This window comes from Nycticebus coucang, chromosome 8 (assembly GCF_027406575.1).
Source record: "Nycticebus coucang isolate mNycCou1 chromosome 8, mNycCou1.pri, whole genome shotgun sequence".
In the NCBI taxonomy this organism is placed as follows: domain Eukaryota; kingdom Metazoa; phylum Chordata; class Mammalia; order Primates; family Lorisidae; genus Nycticebus; species Nycticebus coucang.
Genome location: NC_069787.1, coordinates 55,543,911 through 55,561,639, shown reverse-complemented (window position 1 = coordinate 55,561,639; position 17,729 = coordinate 55,543,911). Strand labels below are relative to the sequence as shown.

Here is a 17,729-nt window from a genome sequence, read left to right as displayed (position 1 = left end):
ACTGATACTCTGTCTTAGCAAAATATGAAACAAACCAAATATTGAGATGATTCCAATAGGTATTTTTCTTTTTTCTCAAACTTCCTCCTATAGGTTCGAATTACATTAATGAAATTTCTACCTAGTGTTTTCATGGATGCTATGAGAGACAACCCTGAAGCTGCTGTACATATCTTTGAAGGGACACATGAAAATCCTGAGTTAATTTGGAATGATAATTCCAGAGATAAAGTGTCCACAACAGTTAGAGAAATGATGCTAGAGTAAGTAAAGACAGAGTTAGTAACATATAACCTTCAAATAAAGTAACAGGGAAGGGCAAACATTCCCCAGTCTGCCTTTCACTTCTTTAAGACTTAAAGTGTTTTTTTGTGACTGAACTTTGGTATCTCACCCCACCCTTTTTTCCCCCAAGGCACTTTAAAAATCAGCAGGACAACCCTGATGTAAACTGGAAGGTAAAATATACTTTTATTTTACATTTTATTCTATTTTATTTCGTTCATATTAAGCTAGTTTATTCCCAACCTATGGCTACTTTGTCGTTAAAACACTTAGGTTGTTTTTTGGTTTTGGTTTTTTTTTTTTTTAGAGACAGAGTCTTACTTTATTGCCCTCAGTAAAGTGCTGTGGTGTCACAGATCACAACAACCTCCAACTCCTGGGCTTAGGTGATTCTCTTGCCTCAGCCTCCCCAGTAGGTGGGACTACAGGCACCCACCAGAACACCCGGCTATTTTTTTTGTTGCTGTTTGGCCAGGGTTGGGTTTGAACCTGCCACCCTCAGTATATGGGGCCGGTGCCCTACCCACTGAAGCACAGGCGCCACTCCAAAACATGTTTCAATGGGCTTAAAACTCTTGGAAAACAAGGCTTCAAACATAAAAATAGAAATACTTGCTTTTGAAGTAAGTAGTAACTAATAAAGGCAGCCTTAATGAACTGTATTGAGATAAAATAAAACACTTAATTATAATTTGTTTACATTAATGATACACGTATGGGCTGGTTAATTTTCTAGACATTTCCTTCATAGGGTTTGCATTTCTAGCTTCATGTACAACTAATGATTGTTAAGCATCTGGACTTTGGTTCTTTCTCTATTCAAAGTTGCCTGAAGATTTTGCTGTGGTGTTTGGAGAAGCAGAGGGTGAGCTTGCTGTTGGAGGAGTCTTCTTGAGGATCTTTATTGCACAACCAGCTTGGGTTCTTAGAAAGCCTAGAGAATTTCTTACTGCACTATTGGAAAAATTAACAGAACTCCTGGAGAAGAACAATCCTCATGTAAGCTTGATCAGCAAAAATAACTAGAATTTGCTAACTAGACTGATAGTGCTTCTCTTAAAATCTCCTTCTCATTAACCATGCATTAAAAATTGGTTACCTCTTTCACTGTAGCAGCCACATTTAAATTCACATGTGCCTATCGCTTTTTTAATTTTTTTTTGCCATGTTCAAATGTGAAACTTTTCATAAAATGGGTTATTTATGAACCAAAGTTAAAGATACCTACATTGAGAGGATGTTATTTCTGACAGTTAAAGAAGTTCTGAAAGAGGCTTTTGCCACCCCATTTCCAATGATTATACAATTTTAAGGAGAAAGCTGATGTTCATTGTTCCTCTGAAAGTGTGTCTTGCTCAGGAATGTTCTTCACTCTGCTTTATATATGTGGGAGGGATGACCCTAGTCAAAGAAATTGACAGAGAGTGGTAACCACGGGGCTGAACTGTGTACATACGCTCAAATCCAGAGGCTACCAGGGAAGCAGAAGAGAGAAGGTAGCCTTCATCTGCTTTGGCAAGTCAGAAACTCTGATAGGATATAAGACTTTGTTATTTGACCCTCTAGCTTGAAAATAGTTGAATATGTGATTATTGTTGGATTAAACAGGCTGGCTATAGAGTGAGGTGAGCCCAGGCTACACTATTAGATGGTCCTGGACCATGGTCCTAGCTCCACCACTGACAAGCTCTGCAACCTGGGCTAATCTCTCAGGACTCTGCCTCACTTATAGAACAATCACAGAACCTGCCCTGAGGCTGAGGTTTTAATACATTAATACGCATGGAATATCTAGTGTAATGACTGGCACATTTTGAATGCTTAGAAATTATTAATTTCTACCATTAACTTAGTAAAGATTTTTTTATTGATTAGTATGCCAGATGGTTAGCAGTGTCACTTGCTGTAGTCATGTTTCTCTTTAATAGGATTTTTGCTACATACGTAGTTTGCCTAGAAAATGCAACCTTCAAAAGTTGAAACAGAGAAGGAAAGTGTGTAACAGTTTCCTCCTGCGTCACCTTTCTTCTGGGGCCCATCTTGGTTTTCATGTTCATCTAAGGTGCATTTTGTTATGGATGTATATGTGTGCACATAATAATATAGACTATAGGTCTCTGTAATCTGTTGTCCACAGTAGAAAGTGCATTATGGCAGCCAGACATGCTAAATATTAGGATTTTTAATAGAGTTGAGAAAAACATTTCACTAGTTCTTCATCCTCTGGAATTGTTCTCTGACACTGACAATATCTATAAGATTGTCCGAAGACTTCTAGTAGTGTCTTTTGTGATGTGATTACTTAGACCTGCAATAAAAGTCAGATATACTTGGCCTAGTGAAAGACCGCATAGATTAAGCAATCTTTTGCACATTCTTTTTAGGCAAGACCTCAACCAGCAAAAAGATTAAGAAGGCTGAGGTGATTGTTAACAATATTGGCAATATTTTGTTTGTTTGTTTAAGACAGTCTCACTCTCTCTCCCTGGGTAGAGTGCTGTGGCTTTAAAGCTCACAGCAACCCCAAATTCTTGGGTTTGAGCAGTCCTCTTACCTCTGCCTCCTGAACAGCTGGGACTACAGGTGCCCCTCACTACACTGGGCTAGTTTTTCTATTTTTAGTAGAAATGGGTTCTCAGTCTTGGCTCAGGCTGGTCATAAACTCCTGAGCTCAAGCAATCCACCCTCCTCGGCCTCCCAGAGTGCTAGGATTATAGGCGAGAGCCACTGCACCCGGCCCAATAAAGTATTTTTTAATTAAAGTATATACATTTTTAAAGACAGTGCTGTCACACACTTAGTACATTACAGTGTTATGTAGTCGTAATTTTTATGTGGATGGGAAAGAAAAGGTAGCACATTTTTAGAGTTTGGATTCGTGCCTTTTGACAAAGGAAATTTCTCTTAGGATTGGTGGATTAGTTTTCAAGTATCAGCAGCTAGAACTTTTGAATCCTTAGTTTGAATATCAGATACATCGCTAAGGATATTTAGCACTATAACGTTATTTTATAGTTTGCTTTGGTTGTTTTATAACCTCTAGGGGGAAACTCTGGAAACTCTGACAACAGCAACAGTGTGCCTCTTCAACGCACAGCCTCAACTTGCAGATCAAGTCCCACCATTGGGCCATCTTCCTAAAGTTATCCAGGCGATGAATCACAGGAACAATGCCATTCCGAAGAGTGCCATTCGTGTCATCCATGCCCTGTCTGAAAACGAGGTATTGATGAATCCATTCAGTAGCTTCCACCTCCAAAGCTGACCTGCTCTCCCTCTTCTTGACTAATGTACGCTGCAATGTAAATCCCCTTTTACTATGTGCCTTCAAATGGTATTAAAGTAGTTTAGATGTTACAATTAATGTGACTGAATTTAATTCAGTTTATTAAACTTGAACTGAATGTAGGTTCGAGGTGGGGTTGTTTGTTTTGCTTATTTTTTTACTTATGCTGTATAAAAGGTTGCTACTCTACAAGTAACCTTTTCTTTTTGGGCACTTAGCTGTGTGTTCGAGCCATGGCATCTTTAGAGACCATTGGCCCACTGATGAATGGAATGAAAAAGCGAGCAGATACTGTTGGTCTAGCCTGTGAAGCAATTAATCGGATGTTTCAGAAGGAGCAGAGTGAATTAGTAGCACAAGTAAGTGACTTTCTAGTTTAGCATTATTTTAGGAAAGCAAACATGCTAAACAAGTAGATTTTCACTTAATTTAGTACTGATTTGGTTTCCCTGACTATTAGGGCAGTGAGAGGTAATTTGCAAGTTTGTACATGCACTATTTTGTTTTTTATATATGTATATACACACACTTGCCATGTGTGTATATGTACACACAGGGAAAAGTGAAGTCAGCTACCGAAAGTCTTAACCAACTTCAGAGTACTTTTGTGATGCTTCAGTTTTAAATTGTGGCTATCCTACTGAGCATTTATTCTTAACTTACTTTGTAAAATTTGCTTTATTCTCTTTGGAATGATTCATTCTGTTTATTCACTCCTTTTCTAAAGTCATGTTTAAGAAACTATGTCAAGATTTTTATTGCCCTTTTCAAAAAGACTATTCACTTAATGAAAATAGGGCTTTGTGGCTCGGTGCCCATAGCACAGCGGCTACACCAGACACATAGACCAAGGCTGGTGGGTTCCAACCCGGCCCAGGCTTGCTAAACAACAATGACAACTGCAACCAAAAAATAACTAGGCTTTGTGGCAGGCACCTGTAGTCCCAGCTACTTGGGAGGCTGAGGCAAGAGAATTGCTTAAGCCCAAGAGATTGAGCTTGCTGTGAGCTGTGACACCATGGTACTCTACCAAGGGTGACATAATGAGACTCTGTCTCCAAAAAAAAAAAAAAAGGAGAAAGAGAAAATAGGGGTTTGTGGGTATTGACAGAGTAGACAGACCATGAAAGAATAAAAAACATGCAGTAAACTTTAAAATCTCATAAAAGTTCATCTAAGAATGAACACCAAATGGTCACTTATAAATGGGATCTAGAACAATTGAATTCACAGAAACAGGGAGTAGAATGGTAGTTATGAGGGGCTGCAGAGAGAGGGGGAAAGACATTGGTGAAAGTTTCTTTTAAGAGTATTAAGTATTGTTTTTTGGGAGAAAGGGACTTACTTGGTTACCCCAGCTAGAGTGCAGTGACATCATCATGGCTCACTGCAATCTCAAACTCCTGAGCTCAAGCCAGCCTCCTGAGGAGTCATGCACCATGACTACAGGTGCATGTCACCACACCCAGCTAATTTTTTCTATCTTTTGTGGAGAGGGGGTTTTGCTCTTGCTCATGCTAGTCTCAAACTCCTGACTTCAAGCAATCCTCCCACTGGAACCTCCCAAAGTTGTATGATTATAGGCATGAACCACTATGCCCAGCTAATTTTTTAAACTCTACTATATAGCATGGTGACTATAGTTAGTATATAGTATGTATCAAATTCCTAAGTAAATTTCAAATGTTCTCACCAAAATAAGTATTTGAGATAATATCTATGTTAATTAGATTAAGTTAATCATTACACATTTTATATATATATTACCACATCACTTTGTATCCCATAAATAATATAAAATAAAATTTAAAAGTAATTAAATATAGCTCTGAAATATAACTGGGTCATTTGTCATCTTAAAAACCCTTCGGTGGTTTCCCTGCCAGGTGGTATTGACATCTGACATCTTACGCCTGAGTATAAGGCCCTGCACCTTTTTATCCTGGACTTCCTATTCTCTCAGACTTTTTTCCTGCCGCATTATCTCCCCCAACCCTCCAACTTTACCCTCTAACTTCTTACTTAGGCAGGGAGAGGTACTGGTATCTCTCAGGGAGATAATTGGATACCCTGAGGTTCAAATTTATGATTGGTTTGGGAGTTTATTGTCTAGGAAAGAACTTGAGCTAGAACTACCACTAGATGGCTCTGTGGCCTCAGCTATATGTAACGGTACAGTGCTCATATTCCTCATCTGTAACTTCATGGGGTAGTTTATAAGAACAGTACTTGAAAAGAGAGGTGCACTCACTAAGTGTAGTTACTTCTGCCTCTTCCCTTTGAGTTTCAGAATGGACAGTGAAAAACTGTATGATACCAGATTATTATTAAACTTTTATTAGGCTGACATGATATGTATGATGACTACAAAGATGATGTTTTGAGAAAATAGGCTAGGCACAGTGGCTCACACTACCACTCTGCAAAGCTGAGGTGAGAAGATCGCTTGAAATCAGAAGTTCAAGACCAGACTGAGCAAGAGTAAGACCCTGTCTTTTCCAAAACTAGAAAAAGTTAGCCCGTGTCGTGCCTATAGGTCTAGTTACTAGAAGGCTGAGGCAGGACGGTGACTTGACCCCAGGAGTTTGAGGTTGTAGTGAGCTGTGATAATGCAATCTACACTCTACTCTGGCAATGGAGGGAGACTCTGACTCAGAAGAGAGAGAGGGAAGGAGGGAAAAGAAAGTATGAGAAAATACTGTGCCACTTCAGATATTAATGTCTGTTAGTTTGTGTCATTGGAGCACATAGCCCAGGATAGTGGCTAAAAACTCAGGTTGTATACTTCCTGGGTCCAGATACAGATTTCAGTACTGCCCAGTGCTATAGTTATGAAGATGTTTCTTCACCTCCCATGCATTGAGTATTCGATCTGTAATGATAAAAGTGCCTAGCTCATAAGTACTGGGAAAATTAGTTAAAATATTTGACATTTAGGGCGGTGCCTGTAGCTCCGTGAGTAGGGCGCCCAACACATATACCGAAGGTGGTAAGTTCGAGCCCAGCCCGAGCCTGCTAAACAACAATGACAACTGCAACAAAAATTAGCCGGGCATTGTGGTGGGCACCTGTAGTCCCAGCTATTCGGAGTCTGAGGCCAGAGACTCACTTGAGCCCAAGAGTTTGGGGTTGCTGTGAGGGCGAAATAGTGAAAGTCTTGTCTCCCCCACCCCCAAAAAATTGATGTTTAGCATTTAGATTTAGCATTTATTCTGGCTGATGGCATAGAATAAAATATCATTAATAAGAATATTATCATTAGCTACTAAAAAAATCTGTGGCATTAAAATACTATAAAAAATAGGTTGCTCTTCTTCCCAGTATTTTCCTAGGGGTCAAATTATTTCTTCAGTGGATGATTTACATTTTCTCAGCATGTTGATATATGCTTAATATCCCTTCTAGGCCCTCAAAGTAGATTTGGTCCCATACCTCTTAAAATTACTTGAAGGCATTGGCCTTGAAAATCTGGACAGCCCAGCAGCCACAAAGGCTCAGATTGTTAAAGCTCTCAAGGCAATGACTCGAAGCTTGCAGTATGGAGAACAGGTGAGTCTACACAGAGGCAATTTTTATATTCTTAAGGCCAGAGCCTCAGCCATGGATAACCCATGCACCTGTGTCCAGGTTCTGCCCCCAGAGATGGTTCTGCTGGCCACAGCTGGAGAAGATCCAAAGCCAAAGGATGGGCTTGCGTAGCTGCCTCATAACCAATGAAAAAGCACAAACCATATTCTGAATTGTCAGGTTCCTTTTCTGGATAGTGATGGCATGTTGTGCATTTCCAAAAGAAAAATGCTGGAATTCTGTAGCACAGAATATTCAGCATTTAATGCTGATAAACTTTCAGTTCTAGGAGTTGGTGGTAGGTAGTGACGACCACATTCATTGCCCATCTTACAATGTCATCTTGAAAGATACAGAAAATCATTTTGGTTTTAGTCTCTTTTATTGGTTCTTATAAAGTGTGGGCTTTCCCACTCCCTCCCACCCCCTTTCTCTGACTTTTGTTGTTCCTTAGATAAGTGTTAATGTGGTTTAGCTGCATGCTTATGCTAACATCAGTCCTGTTCAGTAATTTAATTTTATTATTTGATTCTATTTTTGTTGTTGCCTCTGAGGAGTTCCTCATTCAGTGTTACTATATAACCCCATCTACTAAATGCCCTTTTCTTTTTATTAAGGTGAAATTTGCATTGCATAAAATTAACCATTTTATGAAGAACAATAATTGGCATTTAGTGCATTAATAATGTGCAAACACTACCTTATGTAGTTCTAAAATATTTTCATATGTCTGTACCCATTAAGTAGTTATTTTCATTTCCTCCTCTCTCCCCATCCCCTGGCAGCCACTAATTGTTTTCCGTCTCTGGAGTTACCTGTTCTGGACATTCATATAAATGGGATCATACTACATGTGAGCCTTTGTATCTGGCTTCTGTCACTTAGTGTGTTTTCAAGGTTGATCCCTGTTGTAGCATGTATTAATGCTTCATTTTTATGCCTGAATAATTCCTTATATGTAAATGCCACAGTCTATTTATCCATTCATCCATTGGTGGACATTAGGGTCATTGCCAGCTAATAATGCTCTTTTGTAGGCTTAAATTGATTTCATACGAACCTTTCCTTTAGTGAATTTGCTGGATTTGTATGTTTGAAGTAAAGAAACATTTTTGTTAGATCTATCAATATTGTTATTGAAATGATCCAGAATGATATTAAAAAAGAAAGGTAGGGTGTCTGGCTATACTCATTAAGTAGTATGGCTTAAAAAGTTCTTTTTTTCTTTAGTTCTGCCTGTAGGTGTTCTAAACACCAAGCAGGAATACTCCTGTGTTCCACCCACAGGCAGTTGTCTTCTCTTTGACCTGCCTCAGGATTCTTGGTAATGAAATGAGCAAAGTAACTCTGGCACCCACCTTTTACTCCAAAAGGAGGGGAGGAAGGAGGTATGACAGTTTTCCAAATAGGGACTCCTCTACCACCTTCACAACTACTCACTTATACTATTGCTTCTTTCCAAGGTTGGGGCACATGTACCCTCCCGTGGACTCAAAGTGGTCCCATGTACATCTCCACTTTAATGCTTACCATGAAATTATCTCTCCTGATAGGCTGTAAGCACTTCAGAGATAGAAACTGCCTTTCTATCTCTGTGTGTTCAGTGTGCCTCGCATAGAAGAGATGCTCAGTAAATGTTTGATCTGAACGTGGATGTACAGAAGATACTCTCTAGTTATTTACTAAGTGTCTTTTTGTGTTACACAGAAGTACATCTTACATCTTAGTCCAGTACACATTCCCACATGCATGTTACTTAGACTGGAGTGTGTGTTTCAAAAAGGAGTGCCCGTTTTACATGTGATACTCTGATGCTTTCTGTACTCACCTATTTTATTTCCTCAAGCATGCCATTCACAACCCTCTTGATTTCATAAACTTCTAACACAGTGGTTCTCAACCTGTGGGTCATGGCCGCTTTATAACAATGAAAATACATCGCAGCATTAGGAAAATTGAGAACCACTATTCTAACAGGTCACAACCCATGATGTGAAAGACTGCTTTAGGTTTTGCAGTACCTTTTCCCCAAAGCCCTTCCTCAGAAACTGTTCATCAGCTCATACTGCACTATCTGCCCCCTGCTACTGTCACGAGAAAATACTCAGTGTAGGAATTTTCCCATCCACATTACAGACAAGTCAGTATAATAGCAGGTTCAGATAAGAGTTCAGCTTTAGAGGGAAGACTGACTTGAGGACTTCAGATCTGGTGTAATGAAATGTTCCTGGCTCATTCCTCACTGACCTTCTTGTTGCTTTAGAACCTGGTTTTTCTCTTTATTTCAGTCTTCCAGGATCCAGTGCTTTCTATATTTATGCTCAAATAGCTCACTTTACTTGCCTAGGTAAATGAAATCCTGTGTCGTTCTTCAGTCTGGAGTGCCTTCAAAGATCAGAAACATGATTTGTTCATTTCTGACTCTCAAACAGCAGGATACCTCACAGGTAAGCCATACCTTGTTGGTTACCCCAAAACACCTGGGAGAAAGCAACTTGGGCTTAATTAGACTTAAAATAGTGATCAGAGTATTTTCCTGGGCTAATAGCTGACCTGCCTTAGAGGGGCTGTGGCATGTAGGAGACCTCTGGTTCTGGCCTTAATACAGCACACAAGCTGTTGTGTTGAATGTGTGCTGACTAAGGCATGTACTTTACTCAGTTTTGACCCCATTAATTAATGGTGTCATAGGTTCTATTTGGGGCATAGCTATATTAAAATGTTTATCTGAACATATTCAAGAATATCAGGATCAGAAACATGATAGCATCATTCTATTTCTGTCAAAATAACATTGATGCTCCAAATATATATAGTCATGTATAAAATGTTTTCTAAGTTTCTAGTGATTTGTCTGTGGTTTTGCTAAGTATTTAGGATGGGGGGGGGTTGGGGTTTTTTTGTTTGTTTGTTTTTTGGGGGGGGTGTTTGGAAGAATATGTGGGTATCATAAATGAAAGGATGTTTTACTGCTAAGGTTCCAAAAAGAATACATGTCCATAGCTCAGAACATTTGTCCATTTGGCACATTAATTGGAGGGTAATCTTAGAATAGTCATTTTCATACTGGTTTCTGTTTAACCATTTTATGTGCTAGAGATGACATTTGTTGCAGGATCAAAATTTTCAGCGGGAAATTAAACTTAAGAATATAAGGCGGTTCTTGCAGTCTGCCTGAAATTATAGGGAAAAATGTCAGCCCTACATACTCCTCTGGCCAGAGATAATGTAGGTAAATTAAAAGAAAAAAAAAAAATACCTAGTGTTTCTTATATCAGTGTAATTGTTTTAATAATCCTGATTTCTAGTGTAGAAGTTTATAAAATCATCAAGACTCATTCTTGACTATTCAAAAGTAGGGACCTTGAAGAAAGTTTTACTTGGTTGTGATATTGTTGTTTTCTTCACTATGACCACTTTAATATTAATCCACTTCTAAATTTGGAGCAGAGCCCTAAGATTTAGAAATATGTAGTGCTTTGGCTGATGGTCATGTGTGTATGTATACTCAGAGCTTTTCCACCCTACACCCCTGATTTCTATAGAGAAAAATACCTAGAATGTGGTCTTAGTCTGTCCCTTATCTCTCTTTCAAATTTGGGATAAGGCTATAGCTTCCAGCATCTAAGTAGAAGTATATTCTCATAGGCACCCTGAAAGTTTTACCTCTTTAGCTTATTTCTAAAAATTCATATGCTACATTTTCATGGCATAGTGTTTATTACTTTGTTTGTAAGGATGGTACGATTGAAAAAAACTGCCTTCTTTTTCTTAGCTAACAGTAAGCATATTTAAAAGTTGGACCTGAAGACTAGTAATGTGTAAGTTATCAGCTTCTCTACAGGAACACCTCTTCCAACTCTTTTTGCTCCCCATTGTACTTAGCATTCATTGACTTGATTGATGAAGTTATCCTGGGCTTACTGATGGGTGTAGACCAAAAGACTCAGTGGATAGATGATACAGGGAGATAGGGTTTTTCTTCAGAGACCTAGACTTCATTTGGTCCTCAACCTCATCCAGACTTCCTAATAACTATAGGAAAAAAAGTACAGGGAATAAAAAGCTTTCTATCTGAGCCTTGCCTTTTATTTGGACCCCTGAGGTGGCTTCTCCATGAGGTGTGAGAAGCTGTATGGGTTGGTAGAGAGTTGTGGGGGAGGGAACTGGGTATATAAATTTCTTCTCATCTTCTTGTTGGATCAAGGTGCAGCAAGTTTCCTACAGCCCAGCCAAAGGGGAGATACTGTAAATGCCAGCTTGGAAGGGGCTGATGTTACTGAGTCTTTCTAAAAACTGTTGCTGAAGCATGCAGACATGTCCATGCAGGACAGTCTAAACTAGCTGTGAGCTGTGTTGGCCCCAGAATTGTCCATTTCTTGGCACATCATCAGTCTGGGATATTGTTTTGTTAGTTGCTTGAGAAGATTTTTCTATCTGTCCTGTTTAAAAGGACTAACTCTATTTGAAGAGCTAAAGCTTCTAAAGTTTATTGCCAGTAGAATTGATGTGTGTTCATTGCCTGGGTTGTCAAATGTTTTGTGTGTGTGTGTTTGAGCTTTTCCATTGATGTATTGTGTATCATGTGTTCAATAAAAGGGGCAAGGCCTTCCAATGATAAAATGCCATTATGTGGAACTCTAGGATTTGTGCAATGCTATATGGCACAAATACAGCATTTTATTTAATTAAAATGTGCCCATGTGGCTTGGCAAGCCATAGCTCAGTTGTTAGGGTGTTGACCACATACATTGGGTACTGGGGCTGGTGGGTTCGAACCCAGCACGGGCCTGCTAAAACAAGAATGACAACTACAACAAAAAAATGCCAGGCATTGTGGAGGGCACGTGTAGTCTCAGCTATTGGGTAGGCTGAGGCAAGAGAATTGCTTAAGTTAAGCCCAAGAGTTTGAGGTTGCTGTGAGCTGTGAAACCCCGGTACTCTACCGACGGTGACGTAGTGAAACTCAAAAAAAAAAGGGGGGGGGGGAATTTGACCATGCTATTTCAATCTTTAGAAGATACAGATTATATCCAGCTCCTCTTTAATCAGTTTGCAAATGAGAACACACATCACCAACCCTATCTTTTGGTGAGTTTGGCAAGTTAAGTGGATCTTGTTTATGAGATAGGGAAGATAAAGGAAAGTTAATTACTACTTCAAACTAAGATTCAAATGACCAAAAATACATTTATTATTTTCTTCTCCCTGGCTGCTAAGCAAACTGTCATTCAGTCATATGCTCGATACTTGGGGTAAAAAATTAAAAGTCCTGGGGAGGATTACTCAGTGTTCATAAATTGAAATGAAACTGCCTAGTTCTGTAGTCTGGCATATTGTTTTATGGTAAATTCTTGTTTAAAAGTGCCTCAGTAGAATTTTTCCTATGATGTAGGTAAATTGTGGTTGCTTATTACCAATTACTTAGGCATTTATTAAGTTCTAAGACAGCTTAGTGCCAACAAGGTCAGAGCCCTGTTAAAATAATTTCAGCAATGAAAATCCTCATATTTCATCCCCTAGAAAATCAGTAGTGGGAAGAGGAGCAGAGGCCAAGAGAAAAGATGCTTTTAGGAGCTAGAATTGAGATGTACTTTTCATACACACAGTCCATCATGGTAGCCAGTTCCGTTTTGCTGGATTCTTTGTTAATTTCCATCTTACTTCTCTGAAGCCTGACAGCCTTGCACAATGTTGCTATATGCCCCATACTGGTAGCTGCTACTCTTCCTTTCCACCTTTCTTTGGAGAGCACCTTTTGGCCCCAAGAAACTGAACACATCCTCACAGAGAAGGAAGGGACTTGTAGGGGAGTATCTCAGACTTTATTTGCAGCAATACCCAGGAATTGATTTTGATTTGCCTTTCTTAAAGAGGCGGATGGCTGGACTAGAATCTGGTTTCTTCCTTCTAGGTCCATCATTTCATAATTTAGATTTTAGCCCAGAGGTTCTCAAATTTTCTCAGTTTACAATGCCCTTAATGTCCCAATATTTTTTTTTATTCTTCTCTAGGCCAAAAGAATTAGCTAATTCATGTAGTTTATAAAGTGGTCATGTTTAGACAGACAACTTGAAAGTAGTTGTTTATGTGATAGTCTGCAGATGTGGCTGTGTTTCAAGTTTTAAATATCAGCAGTGCCCTGGGAATTTGCCTCAGAGTGCCTTAGCACACAGTTTGAGAAGTGTACCATTAGTTCACTTCCTGTATGTACCATTCATGGTTTGGTCTCATAACTTACTATTTTGATGGAAACCACATGAAGCCCACAATCAGAATTGCTCAGGAACCATACCAATCTGGAGTATTTAAGGTTTCACTCTTAAGGGTTACAGCTTTTGTGAGACCCATTTGATAGATTTGTAGTAATCTTGCCATTGCCTGAAGTTTCAGAGAATGACAGTTGGTGTAAAGTGATGACTGTGGTGCTGTACCTCTGAGCTAATGTCAGAGGGGTTCTTTGACCTGGTGACCTTTTTCCTGAGCAGTCTGTGGAAACCATAGCATCCTGACTGGCTGAAGGCAGGAGTTGATAGGTGCAGGCTCCAGCAATATCTTAAAAAGGGAAAACCCTTTGTATAAGTTTTGTAAGTACAAGGTTTTCTTAAGGATAAAGTTCCAAGTGCCAGGGCACTCTGCTTGGCTTTGGTTACAGCTCACACAGACTGTCACCTCTGGCCATGTAACCACATGCAGTGACTATACAGCCATTTCAAATCCACAGTACAAATGCTTGTAAGGTGGAAAACAAGGTGAACCCAAATTGTAGCCCTTTGTCCTGCATCAGTCCCTATTATGCCTTAGCCTCCATCAAACTACTCAGCTATTTGCACTTCCTTACAACTTCCCTTGCTGCTTATATTTCTTTTTTCCCCTCAGGTGTCTCTCCTTCCCTTCTAACTGGCAGCAGCCCCCTTCACCTCAGGAGCGGGCTTTAGACCCACTCTGCCAGGCAGCTTGCTAACTTCTGTGTAGCTCTCTGAAGCAGGTAGAGAAATGTTTTGCTAAATGCATGCCGCTCCAATTGCCTTTTTGTCCTAACCCTTCAATGTTCCTTGGTCCTTTGCCTTGTTTCCTATAATTTCAGCTAAAAGTATTGCTCAGTATGCAGGATTACTCTATAGTGTCTCTTACAAGTACTTGTTACAGTTTGTGCAGTGCTTCTAAGATGTAATTCAATGTCTGTACAATGTTTAAAATAAACATCTAAAGGGCTAAAGCCATTATTATGCTCACAGGGACGCATCCTGGTAAATGCTGGCGTATACAGCATTTTCATGCAGTAGAGATTGTTAGAATCAAAGAAAGACGTATAAAACTAGAATATCAATACCTTTTCTCCCTGGCATTCTTATTTTGACCAGTGACAGATGAATTTCCTTTTCTTTCACAGATAACTCAGTATGGCACCCTGTACATTTGGTGTTACTTATAATAGCATTTCTTTGCACCAAATGAAAATAGGTTAACTTGAATGTTGACAGGCATGTTTGTGTTGAGCATTTCATCCCATATGACTTTTGGATGGGCTGAGGGTAGAAGTTTTTTTCATTTGTTCATATTTTTTTCCATTTAACATAGCTCAGTGCCCAGGATTTTTTGAAAGATTGAATGTCCCAGATGTGAGAAGGAACATTTTTTTTTTCCTATTTCCATACCAGTGTTACTGTAAAGCATAAATTTGAAACGATTTATCATGAAAATGGAACTATGTAGCTGTTCAAGTATAGTTGTATATTTTAGATTAGAAAAATTCTAATAGATTATCAATTTCTTGTGATGGGGTACCTAATCAGGGTCTGACCTTTTTATAAAGGTCAGTATTTTCGTCTGACTCTGCTCTCTAGAAGGTGTGTGTTTTCCTTTATTTCTTGCAGGACCTGGAGTTGCTGGCTACCTTACCACAGGTACATCCACATCAGTCATGTCTAACCTGCCGCCTCCCGTGGACCATGAGGCAGGAGACCTTGGCTATCAGACTTGAAATACTTAGGAGAGACAATAAACACTGAAAGGCCAGTGCCGAGTCCACATTCCTCCAGCTGATACGTTGAAGCAAACTCTTACTGCCTTTCTCCTGGTTTCATGACAGTGTTATTCCTTTTTCTATAAATATATTTTTATTTAGGAAAAAAGACAGTGATTCTAATTGTATCACATTATAAGAAAGCACTCTGTGGATATACCTAAGTGGATACACAAGAATTTTTTTTCCTTGATGTATGTAAGCACATTTTGTTCCTTTATGTCTGTTTACAAGACTGTGAATCAAAAAACAAAAACCTTTCTTTCTAGTTTTTGTAAGTTTTATTTTTAATTAGTGTGACTGTGGGGTTGAGCTACAGTCCACAGAAATTGGGCTAAGTCACTTCTCCTCAGATAAAGGTATTTCCCTCTCATGCATCAAGTTTACCTGGCTGTCATCTTTCCACTATCAAACACTATTAGGTTTTGTCCCTATACCCTTTCACTAGTATCCTCAATCATTAATTTTCTGAGAACTCACAGTACACACCAGTATATATAACTGGCTTTACCAAATTGAATGAAAAGGAGTTTGTGCAAAAAAAAAAAAAAAATTAAAAATGGATGTCAAGATGTTATGTAAGAGATTAGTGTAATTGTGAAATGTTCTATACATTATCAAATATATAAAGGTTTCTATATTGAATGTACATTATACAGATCATTCATATGTGTACATAAAATTTTAAAAATAAAGGGAATTGACTGCTTTGTTAATGACATATTTGTACTAGTTTAACCTTTCGCTCTGAAGAACTCATGTAAGAACTTTGCTAAGACGTAGTAGTAAACACAGACTTTACCTCATATTCGTAGCTCCTCATATGGACAGCTATGTTGACATATCTGCTCACTCCTTACTCCCTTCACTAATATTGCAGACACATCTAAGTTTCTCGAAACAAACATTACATTTTTCATATAATATTCAGAAATGGGCTGGGTGTGGTGGCTCATGCCTATAATCCTAGCACTCTGGGAGGCTGAGGCAGGAGGGTTGCTTGAGCTCATGAGTTCAAAATCAGCCTGAGCAAGGGTGAGACCACATTTCTACTAAAAAGAGAAAAAAAAATAGCCAGGCATTGTGGCAGATGCCTGTAGTCCTAGCTACTTGGGAGGCTGAGGCAAGAGGATCACTCAAGCTCAGGAGTTTGAGGTTGCTGTGAGCTGTGATACCACAGCACTCTAGCCTGGGTAACAAAGTGAGACTCTTTCTCAACAACAACAAATATATATATATGTACATATATACACAAATATATGTGTACACATATATATACAGAAGTGGGTCAGACGATTAATGAATACTTCAACATATGTGATAATAATTCGAATATTTTCAAAGGAAGAGAAAAAGAGGATATTTCCATAACAGATCTCAGCACATAGATTGTAACCACAAACTACAAGAAAGTATAAACATATAAAATATGCACAAAGACTTAAAGATTGGAGAAGTCCCCAAACCTCTGTTACTTTTCAAAACGAGAGCCAAATTTATTTCCCACTTGATGTGTGAGAACATCTGAAATGGAAACTTACTCCCACTACAAATTATTTATTTAAAAAGTATCCAATGTACTCAGCCCATTGGATTTATTTAAATCCAATGATTTATTTATTTAAAAAGTATCCAATGTACTCAGCCCTACTATAGCTTTCACATGAAGGCTATAACCCAACTATAGCTTTCACATGAAGGCTATAACCCAACTATAGCACAAGACTATGGGGAAGGGGCCAAGGGAGGGGGGAGGTTAGGGTGGAGGGAGGGTAGTGGGTGGGGCCACACCTACGGTGCATCTTAGAATGGGTACGGGCGAAACTTACTAAATGCAGAATACGAATGTCTACATACAGTAACTAAGAAAATGCCATGAAGGCTACGATGAACAATTTGATGAGAATATTTCAGATTATATATGAAACCACATTGTACCCCTTGATCGCACTAATGTACGCAGCTGTGATTTAACAATAAAAACAGAATAAAAATAAATTTAAAAAAAATTAAAAAAATTATGCTTCAAAAATGTATTACCTCTCAAACATGGCATAATACACTCAATGTAAGCATTTTACTATGAAAATAGGCTTAGTTTTTAGATGATACTTAAAAATATGTTCACTAAAAGATAACAGCTAAATCGGGAGGAGTAGAAGTTTAGGAAAGCATAAATCACAAAAAATTATATTTACTAAGAATGTAAATATTGCTAATACTTATTTAAAGGTCTAAATATTGTAAAATGTTATTTTATAACATTTATAAATTAGTCATCGACATTTAGATGGCAATAGTACCTAATGTTTATTGAAAATATACTCTCTGCCAAGCATTGTGTAACCTCATTTGATCCTTAGAGCAAACCACTAGGCTTAGTACTGATAAGATGATCTTCATAATCCAGGTGAAAAACACGAGGTTTCAGAGAATTAGAGCAATTTACCAAAAGTCACACAATTAGTAACAGAAATCAAAACTACTTTATGTGACACTGAAATTGCATTCTGAGCTACTAGGTTAACAGTATCAAGCCGAAGTGTGTATGACTGGGGAAACTTG

At 38.6% G+C, this 17,729-nt stretch overlaps 1 protein-coding gene across 3 annotated transcripts in view; it reads left to right on the top strand.

The window, feature by feature from the left end:
- DNAJC13 (DnaJ heat shock protein family (Hsp40) member C13) overlaps positions 1-15,883 on the top strand; it is a 147,387-nt gene extending 131,504 nt beyond the window's left edge. For all 3 annotated transcript variants that reach the window (XM_053599522.1, XM_053599523.1, XM_053599521.1), the window contains 8 exons: positions 94-263; positions 416-458; positions 1,111-1,284; positions 3,329-3,508; positions 3,790-3,930; positions 6,977-7,120; positions 9,486-9,585; positions 15,016-15,883. In XM_053599522.1, the coding sequence (XP_053455497.1) occupies positions 94-263; positions 416-458; positions 1,111-1,284; positions 3,329-3,508; positions 3,790-3,930; positions 6,977-7,120; positions 9,486-9,585; positions 15,016-15,122 (1,059 nt within the window). In that variant the 3' untranslated portion in view covers positions 15,123-15,883. The remainder of the gene's footprint in view (positions 1-93; positions 264-415; positions 459-1,110; positions 1,285-3,328; positions 3,509-3,789; positions 3,931-6,976; positions 7,121-9,485; positions 9,586-15,015) is intronic.
- Positions 15,884-17,729: the final 1,846 nt, after the last annotated feature.